Source organism: Ambystoma mexicanum, chromosome 3q (assembly GCF_040938575.1).
Source record: "Ambystoma mexicanum isolate Mex_15411 chromosome 3q, UKY_AmexF1_1, whole genome shotgun sequence".
Classification (NCBI taxonomy): Eukaryota; Metazoa; Chordata; class Amphibia; order Caudata; family Ambystomatidae; genus Ambystoma; species Ambystoma mexicanum.
Genome location: NC_090926.1, coordinates 579,328,842 through 579,342,791, shown reverse-complemented (window position 1 = coordinate 579,342,791; position 13,950 = coordinate 579,328,842). Strand labels below are relative to the sequence as shown.

General features: G+C 48.9%; 1 protein-coding gene across 2 annotated transcripts in view; it reads left to right on the top strand.

The window, feature by feature from the left end:
- Positions 1–13,950, top strand: part of MYH9 (myosin heavy chain 9) — a 500,061-nt gene that overhangs the window by 417,146 nt on the left and 68,965 nt on the right. For both annotated transcript variants that reach the window (XM_069654373.1, XM_069654374.1), the window contains exon 35: positions 5,888–6,016. In XM_069654373.1, the coding sequence (XP_069510474.1) occupies positions 5,888–6,016 (129 nt within the window). The remainder of the gene's footprint in view (positions 1–5,887; positions 6,017–13,950) is intronic.

Genomic DNA, 13,950 nt, shown 5'->3' with positions numbered 1-13,950 from the left:
GGGCAGTCCAGCCCGAACTGCTAGGCCACATCCCCTCTGCACGAGACCACAAGCATCCCCAAACATGTTTCACCCTTGTTGGGGCTCATCAGTGAGGAGTAGCTTGGGTCTCTAGGCCCAGCAGGCACGGGACCCACGTCTGGGCATACCCGTCCCACTCGGGGTGACATAGCAAAAACAAAGAGGTGATGGCTGGAAGGTTTAGAATAAATCAGCAGGACTGACCAAGCCTGAGCCCCCTCAACAGAGTGCGGGACCCCAGAAGCAAGGAAAGTCCATCTCGACGGCCAGGAACCACAGTGTTGCTGTTTGCGGTAGACGCGAGAAGCTGAAATGCTGAACAGCCACTGATAAGCAAGTTTGCCGGTTGCAAGATTTGACTGTCCCAGTGCAGTACGGGAGTCCCCCGACGTCCTCCCTCTTGTCCCCACGACTGAGGCCCAGGAACAGTGAGATCTGCAGAGCTGCACAGGAGTAATCTGCTGCATCTTTTCTTCATTTTAAAGGTACTGTACAAACTCTAAGAATTTATTTCAAGTCTAACAGCTTGTGGCCCTACATTGATTTTTTTAATACAATTTTTATTGTTTTTCTACACATAAAGAAAACATATATCTCGCGCAGCTAGGTAAAGGTTATACCCCTTTCCCGCCCATCAACAAATTCACACCGTGTACCCATTTCAATGAAGTCTCTTAGCACTACTAATTACATTTGTTACGCCAGTCGTGTATGATTTTCGATCTCTGTGCATGTCCTTGGATGTTAGCCCGATTCCTGACTGAGGCTACCTTTCAGTGTGCGTCCTCCCATTATTGCCAGATTTTTGGGCCTTTCTCAGGACAGCCCCTGGCTGTGTAGACTCTTTTCTCCATTGCAATACAAATGTCCACATCCGTGGTCCACTGCTCATAGCTTGGTGCCGTTTCAGAGCCCCAGAGTTGCGCTATATTTCTCTTGATTAACGCAGTGGTTGTGGATAAGAGCAGTTTTTCGTAGCGTGACAGTTCGACCTCATCCTCTATCCCCAAACAGTAACAGTTTTGCATTTCTATGAATCGTTTTGCCCAATACGCTTGAGGTCATCACATCACTGCTGCCAGTATTGTTGGATTATGGTACAGTCACATAGTATGTGATAATACAAGCCCTCTTCTCTTTTGCATCTCAAACAGGCTGAAGAGGTGATCTTGCCCCATTTGAATAGTGCTACCCTCGAGTAATCTATTCTATGCAATATTTTTAGTTGGATTAATCTTAGCCTGGAGGAGATCACCGTTTCTCTGGGGAACATCAGGGCAGTTACCCATTCCTCCGGGAGTATGTCACCCACGTCCCCCTCCCACTTGGCTTTCAGGCTCGACAGCTCCCCGGTGGCAAAGGATGTTATGGCATTGTACATGATGGATGTAACTTTGTTTTAAATCATGTCCGGAAATAGGTTACGTTCCAGAGGGGTAAAATCAGGCATGTCAATCATTTCAGGGAGATGCGTCTGTAGTGCTTGCTTGAGTTGTGTGTAGTGATACTGCTCATTTATTGGCAGTGCGAAGGTAGTGATTAGGTCTGTAAATGGTATTATTTCGTTTCCTTTCACTACGTCGCCAATTTTGGTAATGCCCAATTGGGTCCAAGAGTGCCATTTTGGTAGTTTATTCACTTCCGGGAGTAGTTTGTTATTCCACAGCGGTTGTGCTGGGGTCAACTTTTTGTCCCAGCCTAAGTATTTGTGGGTGTCTGTCCATGTTAGGGATATGTGCGACATCATGGACGGGGCAGCAGATCGGTCTTTTCTCCGGTAGAGGTATCTTATTACGGATCTTTCATATTGGTTGGGATCTTGTGCTCTGTTGTGCGGTAATGTTGTGTTCTCATGGAGTCTATCGTTCACTATTGCCATTTGACTGGCCCAGTAGTAGGTTTACAATCGGGGCAATCGGGCAGTCCAATTCCACCTTCCCATACAGATCTTTGTAGTGTAGCTAATGCTAAGCGAGGATGACCTCCATTCCATAGCAGTTTTCTAAGCGTCTGGTCTATTTTATGGAATTCGCTGGGCGCTATAGGTAGTGGCGCGTTTTGAAGTATGTAGAGGAAACGGGGCAGCGCCATCATCTTAAAGAGTGCGGCTCTGCCTAGTAGTGTCAGTGGTAGGGACATCCAATGACTGACGTCTTCCTTGAATATCGTCGTTATTGGGTACAGGTTCTTGGGCACATAGTCTGTTAGGTTATTCGTAATTTGGATGTCTAGGTATCTGAATTGCTCCTTTTCCACACAGTATGGACACTCGTCTGGCACCGCACTGTCTATTTGCTTCAGTGGGAATAGTATGGATTTAGTCCAGTTGACGCGAAGGCCGCTAAACGTGCTGTATTTTATTAGTAATCGCGTCACTATGGGGCAGGATTCGCGTGGGTCTTTCAGATATACTAACAAGTCGTCTGCATATAGGATACCCTATCCTCCCAGTCGTCTGACCATCTGAAGCCACTCCATGTTTGTGTCGATCTTAATAAGATTGCTAATCGCTCAATTGCTATTGCAAAGATTAGGGAAGATAGGGGGCAACCCTGTCTCGTGAAAAGGATTGGAAACGTGCCCGTTTACCTTTGTAACTGCTTCGGGCCGGTTGTATAGCAGTTTGACCCAACTCATGAAGTACGGTCCTATGCCCATGCATTGCACGATAGCCCATATTGCCTCCCAGTAGATAGTCAATTTTGCTTTGACTTGTCAATTTTCTTGTTTTATCCTTCCCCATAGCAGCTGGCATGGTCTGTAATGTTGATCGGTGGACAGTTTGTTGTGGATTCCACCTGTTTATCTGAGGCGGGTTGCGGGGGCGACTACTATCCTGGGTAGTGTAAGCGTGACTGTTATGGGAGCGGCTGCTCCGCTGTATAACTTTTTTTTTTCCCGTGGACTAGGTGTAATCTGCCGGATTTCGTGTAGGTTTGGTGTATAGCTTGTTTTAGCTTTCAGGGGGCTTGTGTCATATCCTCTGGAGTGCTCACAGATCTTTACCCGCACAGTATGGGTAGTGTTTTGTTTCCTGGTCCTCTTTGCTTTCCTGCGTGAAGGCGGGTGCACCGTATCGTCCCTATGCAGCGTTCCACACCCCACCTTCCCAGCACGTCTTTGGAGTAACAATCGGCGTTCCCACACAGCTAGGATTTGCTACAGGTCTGCCGCAAAACCGTGTCTGTGCACTATGTTCTGATCGCCTTGCCCAGTGTTCCTTATTTCGTTGAGATTTGGTCGCTTCTGCTATGCTCGGTGGGAAGGTGGTGGTAAATCAAGCAAGTGTGCTTCCATTGGGGCCACAACAACGACTCCTCTTGGGCAGTAGGAGGGGTGAAGATGCAGGTTACTTGGGGTCCGTTGGGGTCAGCCCGCGCTCACCCTTGCTAAGGATGAAAGATATCTGTGTGCTTCAATATGACATATCCGCTTCACAACATTGAGAGGGCTGCGTTTGTCCTGCCGCTAGTGTATGGGACCTGGCGTTGTTGCCACAGTGGAAAGTTGTTGTTTTGCACGCCAGTAGCGCCCCCTCATTCCCTGCAGCCTCTCCTATCAGGGTCTATGTCTATGGTGCACTGTCAGGATGCTATGCCTGGAAAGTGCAGGCCACCGTGTCTGCTTGGGTACTGCACGGGTCTAGTTTACTTGGATGTCGGTGTCCCGCGTATGTTTTAGGCGGCTGCCCGGCTATATTTATGTTTCAGATGGGGCCACTGGAAGAGTCCCTGTAGTGAGCACACAGGCGGCGAGGGCGGAGCGCGTAAGTGTGTTGCCTGCGCTCCCGTCCCCCTTCTCCTTACAGCAGGATTGAGGTAGCAGCTGTCGGACGGTGAGCGGGGGCCACCCCAAGAGTCTAGTAGGCGCTCAACGCTAAGCAGAGCGCCCGCGGTGCCCCCGCGGCTCCAGGCGGCCTGACGGTGCTAGCAGGCAGAAGTAATGTACGGGCGCGTACACCGTTGTGGTGGTGCGGATCTGACTGCCTGCGAGCGACAGCCGCCGGTGCCGCTTCCAAGGGTGTTTCCCTTCCGCTCTTCGATCTGCCGTTGGAGGGAACTTTCACGGCTCTGATGGTTTCACAGGCGGAAGGCGCGGAGGCACACGGCGGGATCCGCTCCCCGCAGTCCGGGAGCGGCGCTGGGGGCAGTTAGTTTTTATTTTGGGTCCCTCGCCCGCCATATAGCTCAACACAGTACCTCACACTCCACTTGTTAGCCGCCGACACTCGGGCAGGGTTTGGAGGTGGCGTACGGCGTCCTCCGTTCATCCGCAGTCTGCAGCGGCCATTTTGTGTGCCCTGCAGCGCGCTGGCTTACTTTCTTGCAAATCTCGCTAAGTGGGTCTCCCAACACCGATTTTCGCCAGGAGCAGGTAGGGATGTGCAGCGGAAGTTCCCACAAAGATTAGGCACTTTGGGTACTTTTAGTCTTGCAGGAAAAACAGGATTGTTTCAGGATCTGGCTGGCCGGCCCGGGAGCGACGCAAGCTCACGTCCTCATCGCTCGGCTGCTCTGTGGCCCTACATTGATCTTTTTCTTCAGACTTCTAAAACATTGTGCAAAGACTTTTCTACTTGCCTTCAAAGAAGTACTTCAGCCGATCTAGACTCTTGCCTATTGACTTTGGCTTAGCCTGTTTTAACTGAATGTCTTTTATTGGGGATATGAAAGTATTTGCCTGCCTTAGAAATATTTGTATTATCTTGTTTTCTCTAATCATTTCCCTTTTTACTTGCTCTTAACTAATTCTGGATTCCAACAGCAATACATTAATGTCAACAGCACCCTAGCCATTGAAGTCACCTGTGGATGTGGGTCTCTGCTGTATGCCATCCCAAATTTACTGATTCTGAACTAAGATTGTGTAATTTTGAAGTATATTTGTGTGGTGTTCTACAGTGCTCCCTTCTGAAGAAGGCTTACATTAACTGACAAATTAATAATTGTTTCCTCAAGAAACCCTGTGTGTAAGTGTTTGCTTGGATACTTGTCACGGTGAATCTGTGTAACTCCCCTACAGCTCACATTGACTCCTCTTAAAATGAGCCTGGCTACCCGTCCACACTACCAACCTGCGTAGTACAGACTTATACAAAACGGTTGGGTTACTACTGCCAGGATGTCAGGTTTGTTGTAGTGCACTCTATGGGTACTGCATACAATCTTGCCTAACTGTCAATGCTTGGATTCAAGGTTTACTTGTATTAACCTTTTTTTTTCTTCTCATTCCCTTCCCTGTGCTGCCTTACTGACACCCTTTTTGCTATTAACCCAAGGTGTATTGCGAGTTCACTATTTTCTACCCAATTCAGCTATCTTTACATAATGTGAAAACTTCAGTAAAACCAAACATGATAAAGGGTATAACGCCCCCCTTTCTTGTCTGTGTAACTCTGGAGTCCCCAAAGGTAAGTAATTGGGGGTGGGGTGGGTGTACACTTCCTTGCCTTCTGTTTGAAAGGCTAACTGGCCCTTAAAATAGTTCTGGGAAGTAATTTTCCCAAGGATTGGTGCAACAGAGCGTAAATACGCTATGCTTGCCAGTAGTACTGGCAATGGCACATTTATCTCTAGAATAATAGCTAAGCTTTAATCACGAAAATAATCAAAAGCACCACAATGGGACTGAAAAGCCACTGATAAAAAAAAATGTCTGTACATTGAGCGGCTTCATCCTACAGTTAATGTGCATATAGTAAACTGGAGATGCGGGCAAAAAGCACACCTGCTCCTGAGCTGTATATAATCTTGAGTAGTATAAGGACTTGGAGACGGGAGATATTTGCTTGGCGCCTTCTCATGTCATGGTCTTTATGGTACAGGAGGTTGAGACCGGTTTCTAACTTGATCTTCTTTTCCACTAGGCCCAGATGAAGGATTTCCAGCGGGAACTGGATGACACTCGTGCTTCTAGGGAAGACATTCTTAGCCAAGCAAAGGAGAATGAGAAGAAGCTCAAGAGCATGGAAGCAGAAATGATCCACATGCAGGAGGTGAGTGCATGGTGATTGAGGTGTAAATGCCTGCCAGTGAGGAGATTTGTGTGGAACAATGTATGGTTTTTTAGTACTGTGATTATGCGTTCTTTTGGTCACTTCAGCCTGTTGAGAACAATATGTTGATTTGTTTGTAAAGTTATACTGTGCACTGCCTATTTATGCATCATGCCTGTATTAATGAGTAATGGCCATAAGTCTTGCATGCTAAACTGTCAATGGGATGCCGACATCTCCTGAGGGTCCAGTACATTATGCATCAGAATACATCCATCTAATGGAGCATTTCTAACACTTTTTTTTTGACAGCCAGTTAAATGTTTAAAATTTTTCAAAGGCTGTTAGCCATCACTAGTATGGCCAAGCATTCAAACAGTTTTAGCTGCCCATACTCTTACGCCCGTCCCTTTTCCTCCATACTGTATGGGCGTCCCTCGGCAGGGACTGGATAAGGAACCTTTTTCAACAGGAAAAATCATCTTCCCCTTTAAATGTAGAGGCGCGGCCCTGGGAGCATCGGCTCCCCTAACTCCGCCCACTCCTCCGTCCTCTTCTTTTTCAGTGTCGACTGGAACGGACCGATTTCACCAGCGCTCCTGGGTTAGGCCTCCGGCCTTGTAATTCCACGCGCTCTTCCTCGTCTTGTCTTTATTCAGATACCTATCCTCTGGCGACCACACTCCTCCCCGGCACAGGTCAACATCATCGGGCTCCAGCAGGTGTTCAGCCTGCAAAGGGGCTCTTCCCTACGTCTGATCCCCATGCTCTCTGCCTTGGCCCCGACCACGGCTGGGAGTCCTGTACCACGTGCGTCGCACTTTACACCACACACTCTGAAGATAGCCCGATGGAGGGAGCTCTTTGGATGTTTGCCTCCAGAGGACTCTAAGGAATTTTTCAGGACAAGTCCAGGCCAGGGTAGGGGCACCGTTTTCATCTGCACCTAGAGTGGGAAGGACCTTTCAGGTTCTTGTACCAGTGCAGGTACTGAGGCTACTACAGCTACCGGCTGCCAGGCCAAGGGGTTCCTAGGTCCTACTGGTGACTGCGTTGAAGGGCTTCATGGCTCTATTACTGGGTCTACACCCGGGTCTACACCCGGGTCTACACCCGAGGGGCAAAGTCCTAGTACTGGACAGAGGTTCGAGAGGGCGCCGGTACATGCCACGTACCCCCGCAAGGGCGACTCCTCCCCCAGGAGCTGCAAGAGCAGGAGGGACCTTTTTAGGTCCAGGTACCAAGGCTGTTACAGATACCAGCCGTCAGGCAGAGGGGTTGCCAGATCCTACCGGACACTGCACTGGGGGGCCGCAGGGTTCTATTACCAGGCCTTCGCCTATGGGGCTATGCCCTAGTACCAGACAGATGTCCGGGGGGGGGGGGTGCCTGCATGGACCCCGCAAAAGCTACTTTCCCCAGGAAACGTAGGAGCCGGAGCGACCCTTCAGGTCCTGGTACCAAGGCTGCTACAGCTAACAGTCATCAGGCCGAGGGGTCGGGAGATCCTACCGGAGACTGTGCTGAGGAGCCATATGGTTAAATTACCAGGACTACGCCCTAGTAGCAGACAGATGTGGAGGGGGTGCCTGTACGCACCACACACTCTGCAAAGTTGACTCCGTCCAGGAGGCACCTTACAGATTCTTGTACCAGTTTGTATGCACTACCCTCTGGGACTACTATACTCAACTAGGACTACAGGTGTAAGCAAAAACAACCATTGGTATGTCAGTTTTTGGTAGCGAGCTGAGCAGCCAGGCTTATCTCAACAGGGAATGTGAGCTTGTAATGGTGTTACACAGAGGTCTATAATTACAAGTATTCAGATAGACACTTATACTCAAGGTTTCTTGGTAAAACACTTATTAATTTATTACACAATCATTTATAAAGCATTCACTAAATGAGGCAACCAATATCACACAAATAGTACTACAGTACTGATTACTAACCAGTTGAGCTCCCTTGTAGTAGGAGCAAAAAGGCAACAGTGCCAATAGTTTGATTTCACCAGAGGAGTTGATTCAATGGTAGGCCAAAGTCAATGGGCTAGTGTCTTGTATTAGTAAAAACTGTTCTGGTATTTAAAACGGAAGTCTTTGCAACGGTTCTTAGAAGTACTTCACGGAAGAAAGGTTCATATGTCGGGGAAGTTGCCAGTTTCACGTACTTTCAGTACCTTATTTTGAAGAAAAAGATGCAGCTGAAGACTTCTGTTCCTGGCAGTTCCTGCTGATCTCTGTTCCTGAGACTCAGTCTTGGGGACAAGAGGGAGGACCTCGGGGGACTTGTGCACAGGGACTGGGCACAAAGCTGGCAATTCTTCGATTCTGGTAGCTGTCTTCAAGCACACAAGCTGGTGTCCTTCTCCCTGGTTATTTGGTTTTCTACAGCACTCTGAGGAAAATACAACCAGCTCCGAGAATGGTGTCCAGGTGGCTTACGAGTTGATTGGTCCTACAAACTCAAAGGAAGAAGTCGTCCTTGAAGGGCTTCTGTCGAGATTAACTTGCTGATTCGGACCTGCAGCAGGGCTCCACCAGGCAAACCAACGGTCCAGTAGTTGCAGCAGCCGTTCTCTTCCAGCTCGTCTTTGGTTCTTTTGTTCCAGTGGTCGACTCTGCCTTCCATGCCAAGAGACTTGCCTTTTAAACAATGTTCTTTCTTTACAGCCTAGCTGCCACTCACCCAGCAGGGTGGCTGTCCTTGCCGGACAGTCAGCCAGCCAATCACGCCAGAGTGCATTTGGGTCTCCTAGGAGACTAAGCACAGGGAGTTTTGGGCACCTCCCTCACTTCCTGCCCACCCCAGACACTCTGGCGCCAGAGGCGGTCTTCAGTCCTGACGCCCGCCAAAGGCATAGAAACAAAGGGACCAGACCTAGTTTGGCGTGCAGAGACAAACTCTAGAAGGACCTTTCCAAAAATAAATGGTGAAAAGGCAGGGACCTGTTTAAACAAAGGGGGCTTAGGTGCCATTTTGAAAACATGGCTCCTGCGATTTTTGGCTGGTTAGTCCGTGGGGATCCCTGGAGCAGGTAAGGTACTCGGCAGACAGACTTGTGACTAATCTACAAACTGGGGTTTTCGATCAACTTCCAAAAGTCTCAGCTTTACCCGTTCTTGCGGCCGCTGTGGGATACTCTGAAGCAGAAGGTGTTCCCCACGATGGAGAAAGTGGCGGCGATCAAATACTCCATTGCTCACTTCCTCAGCAGAACAGGGACTCTGGCCTGGTGGAACTGGCGCCTGCTGGGAGTACTAGTGGCATTCCTCCTGGCCATCCTTTACACCAGGCTGCGAATGAGGAGACTGCAGCTTCATTTTTCAGCATCCTGTGACCAGGAGTCGGTTCATAAAGGACCCCCGGTGTAACGCTCACCTGGTATCCACGGGGACGTCACTCAGCCTGTTCTGACCTCTTACGATCTCGAACCCTTCCCTGGAGGCTATTCAACTGGAGACTGGGCCTTGTTTTCTTGGATAGTGTGCTCTCTGTCCTGCTTTCAGCGCAGGGGCGCGTTGATTGATGCGGGCTCGTTGCTGCTTAGTTACTTCACTGGCAAGAATCCGACAGGTAAGTACGAGTCTCTTGAACAGTTCTCTAACTTCGTTCCTTTCCTTTAGATGACGGCTGGCGTCCGGGGATGGCGGCGTGCTGCTGAGATGAGTAGCGCTGAAGGTGAGTGAGAGCGCGATGCACCCCTTTCTTATTTTCATTGGACTGAGTTCTTTTCCTGTGTCTTTTAGGTGCCGCAGCGTTTTCAGCGTGGATGCTGGTTATGAAGAACAAATGCGGTGAGTAAGCGTGGTATACAGTGCCTCTAGATGTTTCCACGCTAACCTGAAGTGTCTTTTTCCCCTCTTGCAGATGGATGAGAAGTTTCGGAGACATAGTTCCCCCAGAGCGGCTGGGATTCAGGTAAGCGGTTGAAGCTCATACAGTATTTAAAACTAAGCAAAGATTTGCAGAATGCTTACTAATGCCTTTTTTTCTGTTCTTTTCCCTTTTTTCCTATGAAGCGGCGTGCCGGGTTGGGAATGACCACGCCGAAGATGCCCGCAGAACAGAAGGAGCGATGAATGATTGGCAGAAGCGTCGCAAGGTAAGGCTGTTCCTAACGGTGTTCTTGCAGGAGCTGAGCACAGAAGAAAGATGCAGGCCTACTGGAGACCGATCCGAACACAGTGAGTGTCACGCTGCAGGTGCAGAGAACACAACGCATTTTTCTCAGCCTGGGCGTGGCTTAAATAGTCTCTGGATATACCAGGTGTCTTTGGGCTGAACCACACCCAAACGACTAGACTGCACATGCAGTTCTGGGAACCGAAATATGTGGGGGCATCCATCTTGTCCCCATCAATGCACTACAAGTCCAATCCCCAATGTTATCCTATGGGAGTGAGGGAGTCTGGTGCCACAAGCGCCAAGTCTGACTCCAAGTGGGTCTTTGGAGGAATGGAGAGGCCCTTGAGGGCCATGTAGGTGATTGTGGCCTGGCTCCAGCCTGACATCTTGGAGGGCTGGGGACATGAGGGGCAGGAATCATGACACCCGGTCACTATACCTGCTCACCTACAGCAGGACCTCACTTGGGTGTAGGATGCTAACCTCATGGTGGGCAGACCATTCAGGCCCCCTCCGATTGGATCATACCAGAACTGCGAGGTTCTGTCATTTCATCCACACCCGTTTTTACGACTGTTTGCCGCAAATAATCTAGGGTCTAGGTCGACATCTGCAGGACATACCTAGTGGCCATTGGTGCATACAGGAACTCTGACAGGTTTGCCCTCACCGGCCAATCCAGTATGAAGAGACATCTAGCGGGGTTAACCAGGCTTTACCCATCTGTTGGACAGCTGCACCCAGTCTGGGCTCAACGTTTTCCATTGCGCCCTCACCATTTGAGCCCATGGCCACAGTGAACATTAAATTGGTCATGCTCAAGACATCGCTACTAGTGGGGCTTACGTCAGCTTGCAGAGTTGGCGAGAGTCAGGCTCTGGGGGCTTCCGAGCCTTACACTGTTCATCGGGACCTGGTTGTGCTCTGCACTCACCCCAGGTTCCTACCAAAGGTGGTTTCCTACTTACTTTCGAAACCACAAGGAAGACCCTGAGAAGTCTCTTGACTGTTTGGAAGTCAGAAGGACATTCAAATTTTTTCTGACCAGAACCAAGGACTTTCGTAAGACTGACTCCTTATTTGTCACATTTGGCGGCTCAAGGCCTGGACAGCAAGTGTCCAAAGCTTCAATAGCCAGATGGATGACTGCAGCCCTCCAGGAGGCATACAAGGCTCAGCACAAAGAATCAAGGGGCATGCACGCTTGCGCCATCAGAGCCAAGGAAGCGGCTGTTGCTTTTCAGCGTCACGTACCGTGGTAAGTGATTAGCAGGGCGACAACATGGGCTGCAGCATTTGGCCAGGCTTTCCTTAGTAATCTGTTTGCATCGAGTGTCAATTTCTCCTCCCCAGGGCGGTTGTATCAGTTATAGACGCCCATACAGGATGGAGGAAAGGGGACGGGACATAGGAGTAATTGCCACTCACCGGAGTGACTAACTTACTCCTAGTCCATAGTCTCCTTTCCTTGTTATATCGCACCATTTCAAACCCCCCCTCCCCCGCACTCAGAAAGATCAGCGAGGTTGAACAGTTTAATATAGCAGACGCTTCAAAGGGGACGGAGGTGTGGCACCGGTGGATGGGGTTGGGGAGAGCATGATTCCAGAGCTGGGGCGAACGCTTAAGAATTTTATAGGTAGTGTTATTTTTCTGGTGAAAAAGGTTCCGTTCTCGTCCCTAGTGAGGGATGCCCATACATGATGGAGGAAAGGAGAGACTGGACTAGGAGTAAGTCATTCCGGTGAGTAAGAGTCAATTACTTGCTGAAAGAATTAGTGTGGTAACTGTATTTCTGTTAAAGTTAGTGTCCTTAAGTTATACTTCCCTTTGTGTTGCATTGTGCCCTTCAATTCTAAAAAGTAATGTTACAAGGAGTATACTTGTAACTGGGTTGGTTAAGTATCAAGTAGTTTTTTATAATTGTATGTGATGGTATTAATTTTCCCAAAGATTTATCTGGGCCTATCATTTATTTTTACAATACAAAGTGTTAGTTTCTTTGGACTATATGTAAGGTACAATTTATTTGTACAAAGCTACAGCTCTCTCCCTCCTAAAATGAGCCTTGCTGCTAGTCCATGCTACCGTTGTATTTTGCATTTTATTGTATTTATATAGCGTTTTAATCCAACACGCTTTACAAGAGGAACAAACAAGATACAGCAAGCATTACCCAACAATTGAATTAAACCTGAAAGCCATACAAAAACAATTTACATAATGGAAGGGGAAGAAGAGTAGGGAGGGGCCAAGATCTGAGAAGAGGTAGGAGCAAAGGTGAGAGCAGACGTAAGAGAGGAGGCAGAGGGAGTAAGAGAAGGAAGGGATGAGGGTTAGAAAAGTGCAGGACGTGGGGTAGGTGGGAGTAGAGTGAAAGAGGTGGAAGGAAAGTAGGAGAGGGAGTAGGGGTGTGGGTGTGAGTACTAGTAGAGAGGAAGCAAAGGGTTTTAAATAGGTGAATGGAAAAAGATTTGAGTGGTACGAAAGTAAGTGAAGGAGGCAGAAGAGTGGATGAAGAGAGGAAGGCGGTTCCAGTGGTAAGGGGCAAGCAGTTGGAAAGAGCAGAAGCGTTGGAGAAGAGTAGGTAGAGATCGGCAGAGCGGAGAGAACAAGGTGTAGAAAGTGAGGCGGGAGGAAAGGTAGGGGGGGGGGCAAGACCATGGAGGGATTTGAAGACTAGACAGGAAATTGAATTTGAGCTGGGAATGAAATGGGAGCCAACCTAGAGAGGAGGGCAGAGGAGATGGAGTCATGAGGAGAGAGAAGGCAGAGGGTGAAAATGGCAGAGTGGTAGATTTGAGTGGGGAGAGATGAGGGGAGTCCAAAGAAAAGAGTAGAACAGTAGAAGAGTCTAGAAAAGATGAGGGAGTAGATTAAGAGTTTAGTTGTGTGAAAGGTTAGGAAGGATCGAATTTTATGAATGTTGTACAGGTGAATGCAGCAAGATCTGGCAGTAAGAGAAATATGGTGAGATAGAGAGAGGTGGGGGTCAATATAAAGACCAAGGTTGCTTGCGTGGGGAGAGGAGAGTTTGGAGGGGGAAAGAGAATGAAAGGGGGAGGAGGGAGAGTACATGCAGGGAATAAAAGAATTAATTTTTTATCGGTATTAAGAGTAAGGAAGTGAGAGGACATCCAAGATTTAATAGCAGAGAGGCAAGAAGAAAGCTTTTGGTGGATGTCGGGAGAGGAGGAGGCGGCGAGGAAGAGCTGGGTGGCATCCGCGTAGAAATGATGTGCGACACCGAAGGAGGCAATGATGGGTGGGGGGGGGGGTGCTCTAAGAAGGAAGTGTAGAGCGAGAAGAGAAGGGATCCAAGGACAGAACCTAGGGGGACGCCTTGATTGAGAGGAAGGGTGGGAGAGGTGGAGCCAACCCAGGAGATGGCAAAGGTGCGGTTAGAGAGATGGAGGAGAACCAGTGAAGGACAGTCTTTGAGGCCAAATGAGGAGAGAGAATTAAGGGGAATGTATGGTCAACAGTATCAAAAGCTGCAGAGGGGTCAAGAAGAATAAGAATAGAGGAATGTTTAGTGTAGCTTGAGGAAAGGAGAGAATTGAGACCAGAGGTAAGGGCAGTTTCGGTGGAGTGTAGAAGGCGGAAACCAGATTGGGTAGCGGGGAGGAGAGAGTGGTTAGAGATGAAGGAGGCAAGTTGAGAATAGACCATGTGTTCGAGAAGTTTATAGAGAAAGGGTAGGAGAGAGATGGGACAATAGTTGGCCGCAAGGTGGGGGTTAGCGGAAGGTTTTTTGAGTATAGGGATGATAGTCGCATGCTTGAAAGGAGTAGGAAATGTGG